At 45.0% G+C, this 16,657-nt stretch overlaps 1 protein-coding gene across 1 annotated transcript; it reads left to right on the top strand.

Moving 5' to 3' along the window:
• The first annotated feature begins 9,469 nt into the window (after window positions 1-9,469).
• TMEM174 (transmembrane protein 174) lies at window positions 9,470-11,974 on the top strand. Its single transcript, XM_084833494.1, has 2 exons — window positions 9,470-10,089; window positions 11,620-11,974. Exons 1-2 carry the CDS (start codon window positions 9,470-9,472, stop codon window positions 11,720-11,722), a joined length of 723 nt encoding a protein of 240 aa, XP_084689620.1. The 3' UTR covers window positions 11,723-11,974.
• The last annotated feature ends 4,683 nt before the right edge of the window (window positions 11,975-16,657 follow it).

Below are 16,657 nucleotides of genomic sequence, written 5' to 3'. Positions count from 1 at the left end.
GAATTGCTCCTCCTCTTCATCATTGCAGTCTGCTCGTTCCCTGCCTCTTGCTCTTGCCCAGAAGGAGGAGCAGTAGATACCACTGCCTACTTGTTCACTGGCTCTCTGTCAAGGTAGCAAGTAGTAGCAATTGAGGAAGAGGCTGAGGAGCAATAGCAGCTGGTGACAATGGTTGTGAGAAAGTAGATTTACTGAGGAAGTGGACCCATTGAAGTTGTCTTGCCCAAGAGCCCTCAAAAACCTGGAGCCTGCACTGGTAGAACTGGAAAAGGTGCAGAAAAGGACAACTAAAACTATCAAGGGGCTGGAGTAACACTTCTATGAGGAAAGGTTACAATATTTGTTTAGCTTAGAATCAAGGTGAGTAAGGGGGGACATGATAGAGGTGTATAAAATTATGCATGGAGCGAGGGAGCTTTCCTCCCTCATAATCATAGAACCCGGGGTCATTCAATGGAACTAAATGGTGGGACATTCGGGACAGATGAAATATTTCTTCACACAGCGCATAGTTACTATGGAATTTGCTACCAATAAATTTAGTAAGGGCCACCAGTTTGGACAGCTGTAAAGAGGGATTAGACAAATTCATGGAGGATAAGGCTATCAATGGCTACTAGTCCCATGATAGCTATATATTATCTCCAGGATCAAAGGCAGTATGCCTCTGTATGCCAGTTGCTGTTGTTGTACACAAGGCCTGCTTGTGGACTTTTGGTGGGCATTTGGCCACTGTGTGAACAGAATGCTGGACTAGCTGGGCCTTTGGTCTGATCCAGCAGGGCTCTTCTTATGTTGTTAAATTCAACAAATGCAGATTTTCCCAGTGGTACAGCTTGGTGCCAGGGGAAATTCGAGCTGTCCCACATGCACATACACCTCCTGCATTAACCTGCCTTTCCCATGCATTAAAATCTCTATTGGTTAGGGATGTCAGAGAATTTCGCCACGAATCTCGGGGAGGCCGAATGCCAGTGCATTCGGCCCCCCGAAATCAGTGGCGAAACGGTCTGCCCCCCCCCGGGACGGGACTTACCTTGGGCGAATCTTCCTGGCGGCAGCGGCCGGTCTTCCGACCGGCTGCCACCACCGCGATTTCCAGTAAAAAAAAAAAAAAAAATTGATAGGCAACGTAAAGATATACGTAGCCTATCATGGCTAGATTTTAAAAAAATACCGTGATAGGCTACGTAAATGTTTACGTAGCCTACCACGGCTGATTTAAAAGAAGAAGAAAAAAACACGCGTACGCAAATGGCGGCGCCCATGGGCACCGCCATTCATGTTCCTTATTTTGACTCGTCTTAGTCTACGTAAACATTTACGTAGACTAAGACGGCGAAAATAAGGGGAACACAAACAGCGTAGCGTGTACGCTATTTGCGTTCCCCTTATTTTCGCCGTCTTAGTCTACGTAAATATTTACGTAGACTAAGACGAGTCAAAATAAGGAACGCAAATGGCGGCACCCGTGGGCGCCACCATTTGCGTACGCGTGTGTTTTTTTTTTCTTTTAAATCAGCCGTGATAGGCTATGTAAACATTTACGTAGCCTATCACGGCTGACTGCAGGGACGCAAACGGCAGCGGCTACTGCTGCCGCCATTTGCAGACCCGGCCGGCCAGGATTCGGGGGGGGGAGGGACGGAGCGCCTCCCCCCCGGCCAGAATTTCGGGGGGAGGGACGGGGCGCTTCCCCCCCCCCCCACGAATCAATTTTGTTAAAAGGTAAGTGACTTTTGTACATCCCTACTATTGGAGGCCCCTCTGTGAGTGCTCCTGCCCCCAGTCAGAGATTAAGCAGGTGGTGACCAAGGAAAGGGCCTTTTCAGTAGTCACACCCAAATTATGGAACACTCTTCACAAGGCTGCTTGACTGGTGCCTAGTTTGATATGCCTGCAGTGCCAAGCTAAGAACTTTTCATTTGCTCAGACATTGAACTGATATTTAGGTTTTATTCTAGTGCTGTTCTGGTATTCTCATTTACCCTGTTTTGTTTTATGTTTTAGTTCATTTGTTGTTTAATTGTTTTGACTTACATTTTTGTAAGCCAATTTGAGAATCTTTGCTTTAAAAATGGGTTAGAAATTATTTAAATAAATAAATATTCTGTGACATGACAGTAGCTTGTGAGGGAGTCTCGCAGGTGACCAAAAGACAGTATGTCTCTTATTATATTGTAAACATATTTATCATATTTACTGAAAGAGTTTTCAGCTCAGATCTTCAGCTAGTGGTCATAAATTGCATTGGAGACAGAATAGTGGTAATATACTCAGTGATGTTCAACCATCAAAAAACCTGCCAGTTTAAAAGACCAGATGATATGGCTATCTCACATTGGTCCAAACTCCACAAAGCCAGGAAATTGGAAGCTAATACAGATCCCTGCTATCTAAAAGTTCAATATGTTTGAAAATGTATTTTAAAACTTAAGCAGGAAAACAGTGAATACCCTTTTAAGTTGTTAAACAAATGAAATCATGCCACAGGAGAAGTCTTAAGATATGAATGGTTTATAAATAAAAATAAATCCAGAAGAACATCCTATACAGAAGTAAAATGTGAAACATGCAATGATTACAAAGAAAATACATGTGTAGACTATGCAAAATACACCACAGTTTAACTTTTGCTAAGGCCTATTAAAAAAAAACAACCCACAACACTAGTAGGCCCAATGTTAGTAGGCCCAAAACAATGTTAGTAGGCCCAAGTAATCCCAGCAGCAGTTTCAATTGTGCTTAGCTGTACTTAAACTTCCACCAATTCAAGCAAGTTAAATGCAGTGTTTGAAGCTTTCAGCTATATAGCAGTATGGTCCAAACTTTTAGAGAAAAGGAAGGGGGGGGGGGGGAGAATGTATAGCTACCTATCCTAAGCAGAGATCTAAAGACCAGGCTTTCGTGGACCCAGAGGAAGATTGAAAGACACCTCTCCTAGAATCCAGAGTGTAGAACTCAGCAAAGTCCAGGTAAGGAAAATTAATCCAGGTAGAGAGTGAAGCCAATATTTTAAATTGAAAAGTGTTGTGAAGCCCATGCTACACCAGTGAGTGAAATAAAATAGCAGGCAAAAACTACACCGAGCTGCTCAGGTGCCTGGCTCAGAGAAACTGGCTTGGAGAAAGATAGCCAAAAAAGGCTCAAAGCCAAGAGAAAAAATGTTCAAGAAGAGAAAGGAGGACGCTTCTTCTCCCAAAAGGAAGCAAGAACCAAAAAAGCTCTCAAAACAAATCAGAATCTGCTAATAAAGTTCAGAGTTAAGCAAAAGGTAAAAATCAAGCAAACCGGGTTGGAACAAACATGGTGCTTGTCTTTTTCACAGGGCTCTATTGCTTTCTTGAAGAGCGCTATCATATCTCCCCTCAGTCTTCTCAGGTTCTTTCAGTCGCCCCTCATAGGGCTTTGTTTCCAGTCCCTTATCACCTTCGTTGCCCTCTGAACCCTCTCCAGTTTGTCTGTATCCTTCTTAAAGTGTGGTGCCCAGAACTGGACACAGTACTCCAGATGCGGCCTAACCAGTGCTGAGTCAAGGGGAACTAGTACTTCACATGATTTGGAAGCTATGCTTCTATTAATGCAGCCCAAAATAGCATTTGCCTTTTTTGCAGCCACATCACATGGTTGGCTCACATTCAGCTTGTGATCTACCACAATTCCAAGATCCTTTTCACTTGTAGTATTGTTAAGCCAAGTATTCCCCCAACGGCCCTCAATTTTCTGCTTTTTGATTGGCTCTTTTCTGTAGTTGCTAACTGGAAAATTTGGTTCTGAATTGGTTCTGAATGACATGTGGGGGGCAGAAACCTTAAGGCACAGTTTCTCATTGTTTTAGGCAACTGGTGTTACTCTAAGCCAGAGCTTTCCAAACTTTTCATGTTGGTGACACACTTTTTAGACATGCATCATTTCGTGACACAGTAATTCAGTTTTACTAGCAAACCGGAGGTTAAACTAACCCGTTATAAGAGATATGGACACATACATAAATTGTAATAATGAAATGTATGGGGATACAACACATCTCATCTTTCATTTATATTTTTTAAAATATATGATTTGTAAGATAATAACATACATTGTTGTCATTCATGAATAACAGTACGTAAATAGTTGAATAACACCAATAACTACTTACCATTTTAATGGGATGTATGAGGTTAATGGGATGAACACAGCTTTTCAATATTTGGTGGAATATTAGATAAAGACACTCGCATTTCATCATCAAGCATTTTTAAGCTTCCACGTTTCAGTGTCTTTAACTTTGCCATTGTTGAAAATAAATGGCAAAAATCAAATCGTAAGTGCCACATGGTGGGTGGCTTGCTGCTTGCCACATTGGGTTTGGGAGGGTGGCCTCCCTTCAGCCAGCAGCAGGTGCGTTGACTGGGTGACAGGCTGCAGCTGCGCTCGCCCAGGTGATTGGGAGCACGCTGATTCCGAGGCTTCTGGCCTCCACTGAGCTCCGTTCCGACTGGCCAAGACGGCAGACGGCCCGCTCGGTGCAGTCCCAGTCCTAGGCGGCATTTCCACCCACGCGCTACTCTGGCCTGGCCACGCAGCAGCGCGGTGCAGAAGTCTGCGAAGGGCACGCCCGAAACCACACAGGGCTGGTGGCCTCTGCCACTTCTCCATGCTGGCGTCAGCCAAGCTCTGTTCCCAGGGCAGCACCTCCCTTCCCCTCTCTTCGCCCCGCGCCTCTACCTTTCTGGGGAGCGCAGGCTCGAAGCTCCTCGCCTGCCCGGAGCAGCCCTCCCTGCTCTGGGGGCGTCCAGCGGGCCGTTGTTCTCCCCCGCTGCCCTGCAGCCGCACTGAGGATGCGGGGAAGCCTCTCGCCCGAGCTGATTGCAAATTGCTCAACTAATTGCTCCGCTAACTTCGAATACTCCACACTCCTCGTGCAGCCAGCGTTACCACGCTCCTCGCTGTACCGCTCCAAAACCGCCAATCACATGCGTCCTACGTCAAGATGCCACATGATCCCAAAGCAGCTAATGTTAAAGCACTTAAGCCTTAGCTGCTAAGCCTTAGCAGCTAAGTTGCTTTAACATTAGCTGCTTTAGGAAGTTCCGGGGGAGGGGCCGAGGGAAGCAAACGCGAGTAAGGGAGCTCCGCAGTGCCCTTCCGCACAACTTCCTTAATTTCGCGCGACATACCTACACACTGCCGGCGACACACTGATGTGTCTCGGCACACAGTTTGGAAAGCTCTGCTCTAGGCCTTTTCAGGGTACAAAGGGGACACTCTGGACTCATGGAGCTGCTAGCTGCAGGGAGTAACAAACATAACCTTTTATCATACTGCTACATTGTTCCATGGCTTGACCACAGCTTTGTCAGCATGCTTTTCTGCTTCTCAGCCTCCAGGCAGCAAAACTTTCTGCCCTCAAGGAAAGACAGGCCTGCTTATGAAGCAAAGTTTCACTCCCATTCCATGCCATAGCTTCCTTCTCAGGCCTCTCTTCCCAGCACTTGAATCCAAACGGACCTCAGTAACACAAACAATTAAGGGGAAAGGGGTGGGGGGCAGAGGAAGAAGGGGAACGGCTTGCAGTGCAGACCAGGAAACAGAAGCAGTGGGGTTTGGTCATGCTGAGGGGATTCCTTGTCTGCGTATACACCCACAGAGGACCCAGAAACTCAGCTGCTGCTGCTTTTTCCCTTCACAGCAGTTATCCACCCCCCCCCCAACATTCTGAGTGCTGTGTTATGAAATCTCATAGAGATTCATTATACCAATAAAAATTATTTTAAAAATAAGTAAATTGAATTAAAAAGAAAGACATTTCATTCCAGCAACTACAATAGAAAGGGAATAGAAAAACATACATGGTTTTCATATATAGCCTCCAGTTTTTTGGCAAATGATGGGCACAATCGGTTGCCAACACCTGTTTTCAGTGCCAACACTGCGTCACTGAATATTTTATTTCTCCTGTTAGCTGCCCTTTCTCCCTCAGTCTTTAACCAATCTTCCTGAAATTTTCAGGTTATGAAAAATAGACATTTTTGTTGGGCACATGCAATTTTCAGGAAGATTGGTGAAACACTTTCGATTTTATTAAGGTTAGAATAACCCACCCAGCCCTGATTTTTCATTTAACATTGTGGAACCCTTTTTTGACGGATAGCCTTATCTGCTGGAGTCACACCTGTGTCTCCAATAATATAGGCAAGCACATCCTCTGACTCAACATAATCTCAGATGTGGTTTTCCTCAGTGTCTGCTTTCATGTATGTGTTTTTACAAGGCATCATTACAAAATAAACTTACTCATGAGTGAGCCCCCCCCAAATCAATTGCAATTAGAAGTGGAGTGTGTGTGTGTGTGTGTGTGTGTGTTCGCAGAGCTATTTATTAGTCATGCAAAAAGATGTTCTCTACAGTATCTTCCTGTAAGCTTGGACTTTAAGTAGAGTTAAATAAATCAACTATTCAAGAAATCAGGAGAAATCAGATGAGCAGGCCAAAGCAAATAATGTCTGCTTTGTTGGTGTTGTTTTGCCTTAAGAATAGTGCGGAGGGACATAATACAAGCAAATGATTGTGAGCAAGTCCCGGAGCAGGATTTGACAACTAGGCTGGGAGTATTTTGAAAGATACTCTAAAGACACATCTGCTTGTGATATAATATATAAGGTAAGAGTTGGAAAAACTGGTTCTTACACAGAAACGCTTTAGAAATATAGCAGTGTTTCCTGCCTGTTGTTGTTGTTGTTGCTGCTGTTACTATTTTGGTGCTTCTTCTATGGGTGTCCCCCACCACCACCCCTGTCCCCACCACTGCCCCCAACTTCCCCATCAGGAACAGTTGAAAACAATTCATCAAGGGTAATGCTATCAATGACTACTATTCATGATGGCTGTAGACTTCCTCCAGGATCAGAGGCAGTTTGCTTCTCAATGCCAGTTGCTAGGAAACATGAGGGGGAAGGTGCTGTTGTGCCCATGTCCTGCTTGTGGGCTTCCTGCGGATAACTAGTGGGCCACTGCAGGAACAGAAGGTTGAACTAGATAGGCTGTTGGTTTGATCTAGCAGGTCTTATGATTAGGGAGCTGGTGCTACTACCTGAAATCTCTATTAATGTAGTTAGACATTTTGAACGTACAAAATCTGATGGCAGCATTCTGCCTAGAGGTTTTTGATGAAGGATGTTTAAAGGGCAGCATTTTAAAAAGGTGTGTGATTCTTTGTATTTTTTTTTTAGAACAACAGCTTTAAAACAAAATAATAGAACTAAACCTTCCTGTCTCTCTCAGCAAAATAGGAAATGATCCTTAGAGAAACAAACAAATTATTTCTTGGCAGTAATCTTAAATGTCAGGTATGACAATGAATATCTTTTGGCACACATTTTGTAAGGAGCCAACTCACGTGCCCTGAGAGTATTTCTTTGAGAAAACTCAAGGTCACCTTACGCGTTGTAGGACACAAAATGTGTGCTTTGAAAGAGGTACACGTCGGAAAGTGATAGCTGCCCACCGCTGCCACCAGGTAAGCCTGTGGCTGGGGGCCCACCAGCGAAGAGGACCCGAGAGGCACTTTGCTGAAGACCCCCTCAAATCTGGAACCAGCCCTGAATGAAAGGTATTGTCTGCCCAGGACTTGAGCCAGGAATCTCATGGCCTCAGGCTCAAGCCTAACCTAGTGAGCTACCCAGAAGTATGTGTGAATGTTAGGCCTTGGAATCCTTTTCAAGAATGGAAGGGAACAGGAGTGTGCAAGCTCTATGAATCCCCTGGATTGGTCGGGCTTTCTGCTTATTGGATTGGCCAAACCTTCTGCTCTGGTCTCCAGCTTCAGTTCGAGTGGATAACTGCCCACAGAGCTGGAAAACATATTTTGTAGGACCAGCCTCAACAATGATAGGGACACCAACAGCCAAGAAAACATAAATCAAGCCTTTAAGTGGAGACAATTAAATGGGTAACTCAAGGCATTACAAGTGAGCTAGTTCAGGCTTTTCTCCCTAGACCGTTATTTTTGAAAGCAAAGTTTATGTCTCCACATGATTTCTCCATTATCTCTATCCAAACAGGCAGTGGTGCCACCAGGACAGGACTCTGGGGCAGACATCCTGAGCCCTGCTTAAGAAGGTGAGCAGGGAGGGTCCCCAAACACAGCTATAACAGCTCTGGGCTCATGTTATGCCAGAGCCAGAAATGTAAGAGTGTGCGTTCACATGTTGTGGTGCAGTCCGAGGCTGCCCCTGCACACGATGCCATGCCTTACACAAGTGAGGTGGCAACGACAAGATGGAGGGTGGAGGGGACGGCAGCATTAGCAACAGCAGCTCCACAAAGAAGGCGAGGTGAGGTGGCTGATGCACAAGGAGGCACACTAGAAGTGGCAGTGCATCCAGCTGCACCTGCATGAGGAGGCGAGCTGTGGGCAGGGTTAACAACTTTTGCAGCAGCAGCATGCCAAGCCAAACACTTTAGCTGTACCCTGCACAAGGAGCAGGTGGAAGCGGTGGCTGTGCCAGCAGCCACCATATTAGAGCCTAAGGTAGCCTTCCCCAACCAGGTGCCCTCCAGATGTCTTGGACTACAACTCCCATGCTGTCTAGGGGGTGCTGGGGGTGTAGTCCAACACATCTGGTGGGCACCAGACTGGGGAAGGCTGGGCTGATTTCTGTCTAACTATCCATGGCTGGATATCAGATTTGGTGGGGGGGCGGAGGCTGCAGTTTACCAATTGTGTTGCCTCAGTTTTTCCCCAGGGATTTCACCTACTGTGCCCCTGAATTCTGCACTAGCCCTAGTTCTTGGCATTCAAGATTCAGTGGAGCTTGCAAGTGACTTTGTCTGATGGGTGTTTGTGTTTGTGGAAGATTATCAGGACTGTATGCTATCACTTTTTAGCATCCGGCAGGAGAAGGCACATTGTAAACCTGTAGTCCTGATGATTCCATGATAAGTTAAATAAACTTAGAACATGCTCTGTGTCCTTTTCCATTTTAAAAAAAACAACACAGAGTTGCTTTGGAAAATTGGTTTTCTTGTTGCTCTGATTTAGTGGGAATGTAGCGTGATAAAGTATGGCATGGGGCGGAGAAGGGGAATGCCCACCTTCTTGTCTTTGTGAGTTTTGTTTCCTTCTCTCGTATCTCCCAAAGCCTTTTGTTTCTGAAGGCTGGGGTTTCTTGGTTGTAATCTAGTCACACATAAGCTCTGTTGAACACAGTGGGGCTTGCTTCTGAGTGAATATGTACAGAATCAGGTCAGACATGTGTTTATCTGTGAAGCTGGTTGGGTGGGATGAGGCAGGCTTGGAGTGATACACGCTATCGTCTGGAGGAGAGGCCCCTGTGGGACCACTAAGTCCAGAGTCTAAAATTGCCTAATTGCACTACTGTGTGTGGGCAAAGTTCTTGTATAATTAACGTTGCAAACCTTCAGCTCGGCATGTTCTTTCAAGCACATCCTTATTCAAGGCATTCCAGAACTGCTCTGTGCTGTAATGGAACGGAACAGCAACCCTGTAGAAGATTTCTCCGTCAATGTGTTTTCCGTGACTCCTTGTCAGCCAAATGGCTCTGAAATCCCAGTGTCTGATGACGATAAAGCTGGTGCCACATTACTTTTCTCTGGCATCTTTTTGGGGATAGTAGGAATTACCTTCACCGTGATGGGATGGGTGAAGTACGAAGGTGTCATTCGCTTTGTATGGACTCAGTTACTTGGACCTATTCTGCTTTCAGTAGGTGTGACATTTTTGCTGATTGCTGTGTGCAAATTTAAAATGGTGGCCTGCAAACCTTGCAACCAAACTGAAGAAAGGGCATCTGACCTAGACCGAATTCCTAGTGGACAGTCCTTTGTTTTCACTGGAATTAGCCAGCCTATAACTTTCCACGGGGCTACAGTGGTACAGTACATTCCTTCTTATGCTACCCAGGAAGTGGTCAGTGAGAATTCTGCTAACGTCCAGCAAGTGCTCAATCAGTCCAGACTTCCTCCATTCTCTGGATCAGTAATACCTGCTCCTAGCCCTCCCCATTATTATAATGTCAACCCCCAGGATGCCTCTGTAGGTGAGAACCATTCTGCTTATCTTACAGTGGACACCAGAAGTGAAAGGTAAGTGAATATGTGTGCATGGCATTTCAGTGGCAAAGTGTCTTTCACCGACTGGATAGAAATATTAATGAGGCATCGCCCTAGCCTTTGCTCAGACAGAATTTAAATTACTGACTTTAAATAAGAGCATTGCCTGAAGCAGCAGCCATAACTGGTTCACAGATACTACTCTTCCAATTAATTAATGAACTGGCATTCATTAAGCATTTTCTCTCTTCTGTGTTGTTGTTTTTCTCTCCCCTTATTTTTTTTTTTTGTTCTCTGTGTTATCTCTGACCCAGAGTTTATTTTCATTTTGTCAAAGTAGCATTAGGAGTGGATGAATAGAAATGCAATTCTAGTTTTATAATCAGAGCTTTACAGGTTTGAGATCCAGAATCCTATTTTTAATGCCAGGAACATGTAAAGTAACAGGAAGGAGGATGCCTCTGAGCATGTTCAGAGTACATTTTCCTTAACACTGAGCAACCATAGTGCCCCCCCCAACACACAGAGTATTGGAGAGATTGGGGCTTCATGATCAAAAAGTGTATTTCTACGTGGGCTCAAGACCCCTGAGACCATCTCATTTTGGAAACTCAACACTGACTGCAGCTGAGGATGCTGTCAATCTGCCTGTGATAATGAAGGCATCTGCCATTAAAGTCAGAGCTGCAGAACCTCATGCCTGGGGGCCAAATCTTGCTCGCCTGATGTTCCAATCCCACCTTCAGGGGTTGCCCAGATGGCCCTTTCTCCCAACTATTAACCGTTTGGTGGTTTACTGGATTTTGAGCGGGTTATTTCCCCTTATTTTAAAAGGCTGAAATGCCTCTCCTAAAACTCAGTTACCGCTTTACTGGCAGTAAGAGCTTTCAATAGGTTGGTATTTTTGGTAGTTTGCCCCTTGCCCCTTTTGCCTTTGGCCATGTCCACCACAGGGATGTGGCCCCCGAGAGCTTCTCCAAAATGAAATTCGGCCCTCGGGCTGAAAGAGGTTCTGCACCCTGGCATTAAATAGACACGTCCCTTGAGGATTATTGCATAAGGAGAACCATTACCGGGGCCTACTAAACCTTATGGGTGAAGTACGGGCCATTTGCTTCATATGGACTCAGTTGCTTGGACTTATTCTGCTTTCCGTAGGTGTGACTTTTTTGTTGATTGCTGTGTGCACATTTAAAATGGTGGCATGCAAACCTTGCAACCCTATGGAACGTTGCACATGATCAGATTTGGCACAATATATATACATGTGTTCCCCGCTTACAGTTCTGAAGGGGAGGAAAGCAGACATGCGCTGCCTGCACCTCTAACCTCCAGACTCCACGTGTGCCCATTGATCCTTTCCCTGTCCCCATCAGTCCATATTGCAGGAGGCATCATTGAAGATTTGCGACTAGCATGGACTGTGAAGGCTGTACAACCCATGTTTGAAAAAGGGTTTTTTTTAAAGTCCCTTCTTTTATTAGGTACCTGCTTTGTTTGCTACCTGCATTTTTGGTGGATGGTATTTATACAATGTCTCTTTCCCCCTCTTTGCATTTTCAGGTCAACTGATAGTCTTAGAGAACCGGCAGAGATGTTGGAGGAAGATCTTTGCAATGACCTCTCGCCTCCACCTTATGAAAAATTATTTCCACCATCATCATAAATATTACAAAGGCATCCTGGACTCTTCCATAAGGATTCCGCTTGCTTCTATACGCTGTCGACATATATGTACTGAACAAGTGTGAACTGGAGATATGAAGCTGAGAATTGTATCAATGCACCTCTTGAGGTTTTGGGTGGACAATAGTTTCTTGCTGAGAACATGTCCTGCCCATTTGCAGGGCAGCTGAGCCAAATGCAAGCATGCAACATTTTGTGCTTGGCTCCATTGGTTAAAACTACCTGGCTTTCCCTTCTGCCTGCTCACCTAGCTTTTTCTGGGCTGTTGATTGCCTTTTTAAACCAGGAGTTGAAATATAGGAGTGGCTATCTGGGGGTATTTGGTTTTATACTAGGCCACCTACTATTTTAGTGGGGGTGGTGGGAGCAGGAATAGTAAGAGCAGTAACTGCAGGTTCCCCCTTTCACCTGATATTGGGGAGCAAGGCTTTGGGGTGAAAGAGGGTTCTAGGTAAGACCTGGTTCCATTGGGTTCTAGGCGAGAGCTGGGTCCTAGGCAAGAGCTGGATTCTAGACCTGGGTTCTAGGCAAGACCTGGGTTCTAGGCAAGACCTGGGTTCTAGGCAAGACCTAATTCCATTGAAGAAATTAAGCACAGGTAGGGATGTATGGATTGTGGAAAATCCACTCTTTCATTCTGCCATCCACCCATTGTTGGTATCAGATTTAGTTTCCAAATTTGCGCAAATCTACATTCACATATGCAAAAATGCACAAATTCTCCCAAAATGTGCATTTTCATGCTATAGCCTATGGAGGAAACATTCATTTTTTGCTGGGGGGTTGCATATTTTTCTACCACTAAATTTGCACAAAATTCACAGAGGTTAGAAAAACAGTCTGCAAGTCTGCGGAATCTGCCAGACAGGCAAAAAGCTGGTCCGCTGCAGAATCTGCAGGTCGCATCCATAAAAATCTGAACTCATTTGGTTCGATTGCGGATTTCTCTGACATCCCTAAGCACAGGTCATCATTCAGTTTCTAGTTGCCTAAAATTCCTTTAAAAACAAAACAAAGGTCCCATTTACAGCAGCCTTTCTCAACTTGGTGCCTTCCAGATGTATTGGACTCCAATTCCCATAATTCATTGGCGGGCACCAGATTGGGGAAGGCTGGCTTAGAGCATTACTGTTCCCTTGCAGCTGCCCACAAAACCATGGAAGGCCACTGCTGGGCTGAAGAGATGGTAACATGCAGGTATCGCAGTGTGCACCATTGTCTTCAGGGCTGGTATCAAGCGTAGGCCAGGCCGGGGCCCACTGACAAGAGCCTCCCCTTCACCACTGCAACCTGCTTGTTCACCCGCCTCTTACTCTCGCCCAGACAGTGGTGGTGGTAGTGGGGAGGTGGAGAAGACGCCACTGCCTGCTTGCTCCCTGGCTCTCTGCCTATCAAGCAAGCAATGATGAGCAAGAGGAGTGGCAGCAGCTGGTGACAGTGGTAGTGACTCACCAAGGGAGGGGGCCCATTGTGGGTCTCTTGCCCAAGTGCCGTCAAAAGCTTGGAACCGGCACAGGCCATCTTGGCTCTTTTTCAAGCTGTTACAACCACACAGAGAGTGGCCGTGGGAGCTGCATATCCATCTCCACATGGAGGTACCTGGCTCATGCAACTGGCATCTCCATGTGGCCCTAAGCTGAGACACAAGCCCACCAGCAGCTTTGTATTCTGTTGCAGGCCACGGGGGCCAAGTGGCTTATGAACTGGGCCAGTATTATAGAAGCGTTTATATAAGGATGTATAGACCTCATATGAGATGATCAAGATATGAAAATGTCAATCTTTTATTTTCACTTCCAAGGCTGGCATTGCATATCTGTTTATCAACTCTTATGTTACTCTTGCATCTGGCCATTTCAGAACTGGATTGGAGGGCAACTGAATCTTTTTTTTATCAGGTAGGGGGGTTTTTAGATACTGAAATCTTATTCTGATCAAAAGGGCTGTCTTAATATCAGGTCACGTGCCCAAGGAGTATGGAAAAGTGAATGAAAAGGACGAAAACTCCAGGTGATGGTACAAATGAGAAATTATCACTAGTTCATATTTATAAACTATTTATGTAAGTTTCACTCTGTCATGCTCTATCAGCCCAACAGTTCTGTTGTTTGAACAAGCCATACCTGGCACAGCATTTAGAAATGAATATAATTCCTTTTAGTTCGCTGATTCCAAGATGTCAATGTTCAATCTTGCCATCTCATGTTTGACCACCTCCAGCTTACCTTGATTCATTGATCTTACATTCCAGGTTCCTAAACAATATTGTTCTTTATAGCATTGGACTTTCTTTTCACCACCAGACACATCCACAGCTGAGTGTCCTTTCGGCTTTGGCCCAGCCGCTTCACTCTTTCTGGCGCTACTTTGAAATGCCCTCTGCTCTTCCCCAGTAGTATATTGGACACCTTCCGACCTGAGGGGCTCATCTTCCGGCGTCATATCTTTTAGCCTTGTGATACATTCCATGGTGTTTTCTTGGCAAGAATACTGGAGTGGGTTGCCATTTCCTTCCCCAGTGGACCACATTTTGTCAGAACTCTCTGCCATGACCTGTCCATCTTGGGTGGCCCTGCACGGCATAGCTTATAGCTTCACTGAGTTATGCAAGCCCCTTCGCCACAACAAGGCAGTGATCCATGAAGGGGTAGTCCGATGCTGTAAAGAACAATATTGTTTCGGAACCTGGAATGTAAGATCAATGAATCAAGGTAAGCTGGAGGTGGTCAGACATGAGATAGCAAGATTGAACATCGACATCTTGGGAATCAGCGAACTAAAATGGACAAGCATGGGCAAATTTAATTCAGGTGACCATCATATCTACTACTGTGGGCAAGAATCCCTTAGAAGAAATGGAGTAGCACTCATAGTCAACAAAAGGGGGGGGGAAAGCAGTACTGGGGTACAATCTCAAAAACGATGGAATGATCTCAGTATGAATCCAAGGCAAACCATTCAACATCACAGTAATTCACGTCTATGCCCCAACCACTGAGGCCGAAGAAGCTGAGGTTGATCGGTTCTATGAAGACCTACAACACCTTCTAGAACTAACAGCAAAAAAAGATGTCCTCTTCATCATAGGGGATTGGAATGCTAAAGTAGGAAGTCAGGAAATCACTGGGATAACAGGCAAGCATGGCCTTGGTGTACAAAATGAAGCAGGACAAAGGCTAATCGAGTTTTGCCAAGAGAACATGCTGATCATAGCAAACACTCTTTTCCAACAGCACAAGAGGCGACTCTACACATGGACATCACCAGATGTTCAATATCGAAATCAGATTGATTATGTCCTTTGCAGCCAAAGATGGAGAAGCTCTATACATTCAGTAAAAACAAGACCTGGAGCTGACTGTGGCTCAGATCATGAGTTGCTTCTTGCAAAATTTCAGCTGAAATTGAAGAACGTAGGGAAAACCACTAAACCATTCAGGTATGACCTAAATCATATCCCTTATGAATACACAGTGGAGGTGAGGAATAGATTTAAAGGATTAGACCTGATAGACAGAGTGCCTGAGGAACTATGGACGGAGGTCCGTAACATTGTTCAGGAGGCAGTAACTCAATCCATCCCAAAGAAAAAGAAATGCAAGAAAGCAAAGTGGCTGTCTGATGAGGCTTTACAAGTAGCTGAGGAAAGAAGGGAAGCAAAAAGCAAGGGAGAAGATATATCCAACTGAATGTAGAGTTCCAGAGAATAGCAAGGAGAGACAAGAAGGCCTTCTTAAATGAACAATGCAAAGAAATCGAGGAAAACAATAGAATGGGAAAGACTAGAGATCTTTTCAAGAAAATCGGAGATCTCAAGTTTTGTGCAAAGACGGGCATGATAAAGGACAAAGAAGGCAGGGACCTAACATAAGCAGATGAGAGTAAGAAGAGGTGGAAAGAATACACAGAAGAACTATACAGGAAAGATCTGAATGTCCCTGATAGCCATGTTAGTGCGGTCACTGAACTTGAGCCGGATATCCTAGAGAGTGAAGTCAAGTGGGCTACTACTAACAACAAAGCTAGTGGAGATGACAGTATTCCAGCTGAGCTATTTAAAATCCTAAAAGATGATGCTGTTAAAGTGCTGCACTCAATATGCCAACAAATTTGGAACACTCAACAGTGGCCACGAGACTGGAAAAGGTCAGTTTACATTCCAATTCCAAAGAAGGGCAACGCCAAAGAGTGTTCAAACTACCGCACAATTGCACTCATTTCACATGCCAGCAAGGTTATGCTCAAAATCCTACAAGCTAGGCTTCAGCAGCATGTGAACTGAAAACTACCAGAAGTACAAGCGGGGTTTCGAAGAGGCAGAGGAACTAGAGATCAAATTGCCAACATTCGCTGGATCATGATGAAAGCAAGAGAATTCCAGAAAAATATCTATTTCTGCTTCATTGACTATGCTAAAGCCTTTGATTGTGTGGATCATAACAAACAGTGGCAAATTCTTAAAGAGATGGGAGTACCAGATCACCTTACCTGTCTCCTGAGAAACCTGTATGAGGGTCAAGAAGCAACAGTAGGAACCAGACATGGAACAACCAACTGGTTTAAAATTGGGAAAGGAGTATGACAAGGCTGTATATTGTCACCCTGCTTATTTAATTTATATGCAGAGTACATCATGAGAAACGCCGGGTTGGATGAATCACAGGTCGGAACTAAGATTGCTGGGAGAATTAGCAACAACCTCAGATACGCAGACGATACCACCCTAATGGCAGAAAGTGAAGAGGATCTAAAGAGCCTCTTGTTGAGGGTGAAAGTGGAGAGTGCAAAAGCTGGTTTGAAACTCAACATTAAAAAAACTAAGATCATGGCATCTGGCCCCATCACTTCCTGGCATACAGAAGGGGAAGAAATGGAAGCAGTGACAGATTGTATTTTCTTGGGCTCCAAGATCACC

Source organism: Heloderma suspectum, chromosome 2 (assembly GCF_057233095.1).
Source record: "Heloderma suspectum isolate Gila_16-S chromosome 2, 16-S_ref, whole genome shotgun sequence".
NCBI classification, from domain to species: domain Eukaryota; kingdom Metazoa; phylum Chordata; class Lepidosauria; order Squamata; family Helodermatidae; genus Heloderma; species Heloderma suspectum.
The sequence above is the reverse complement of the archived record's forward strand: the minus strand, read 5'-3'. Positions and strand labels throughout refer to the sequence as shown.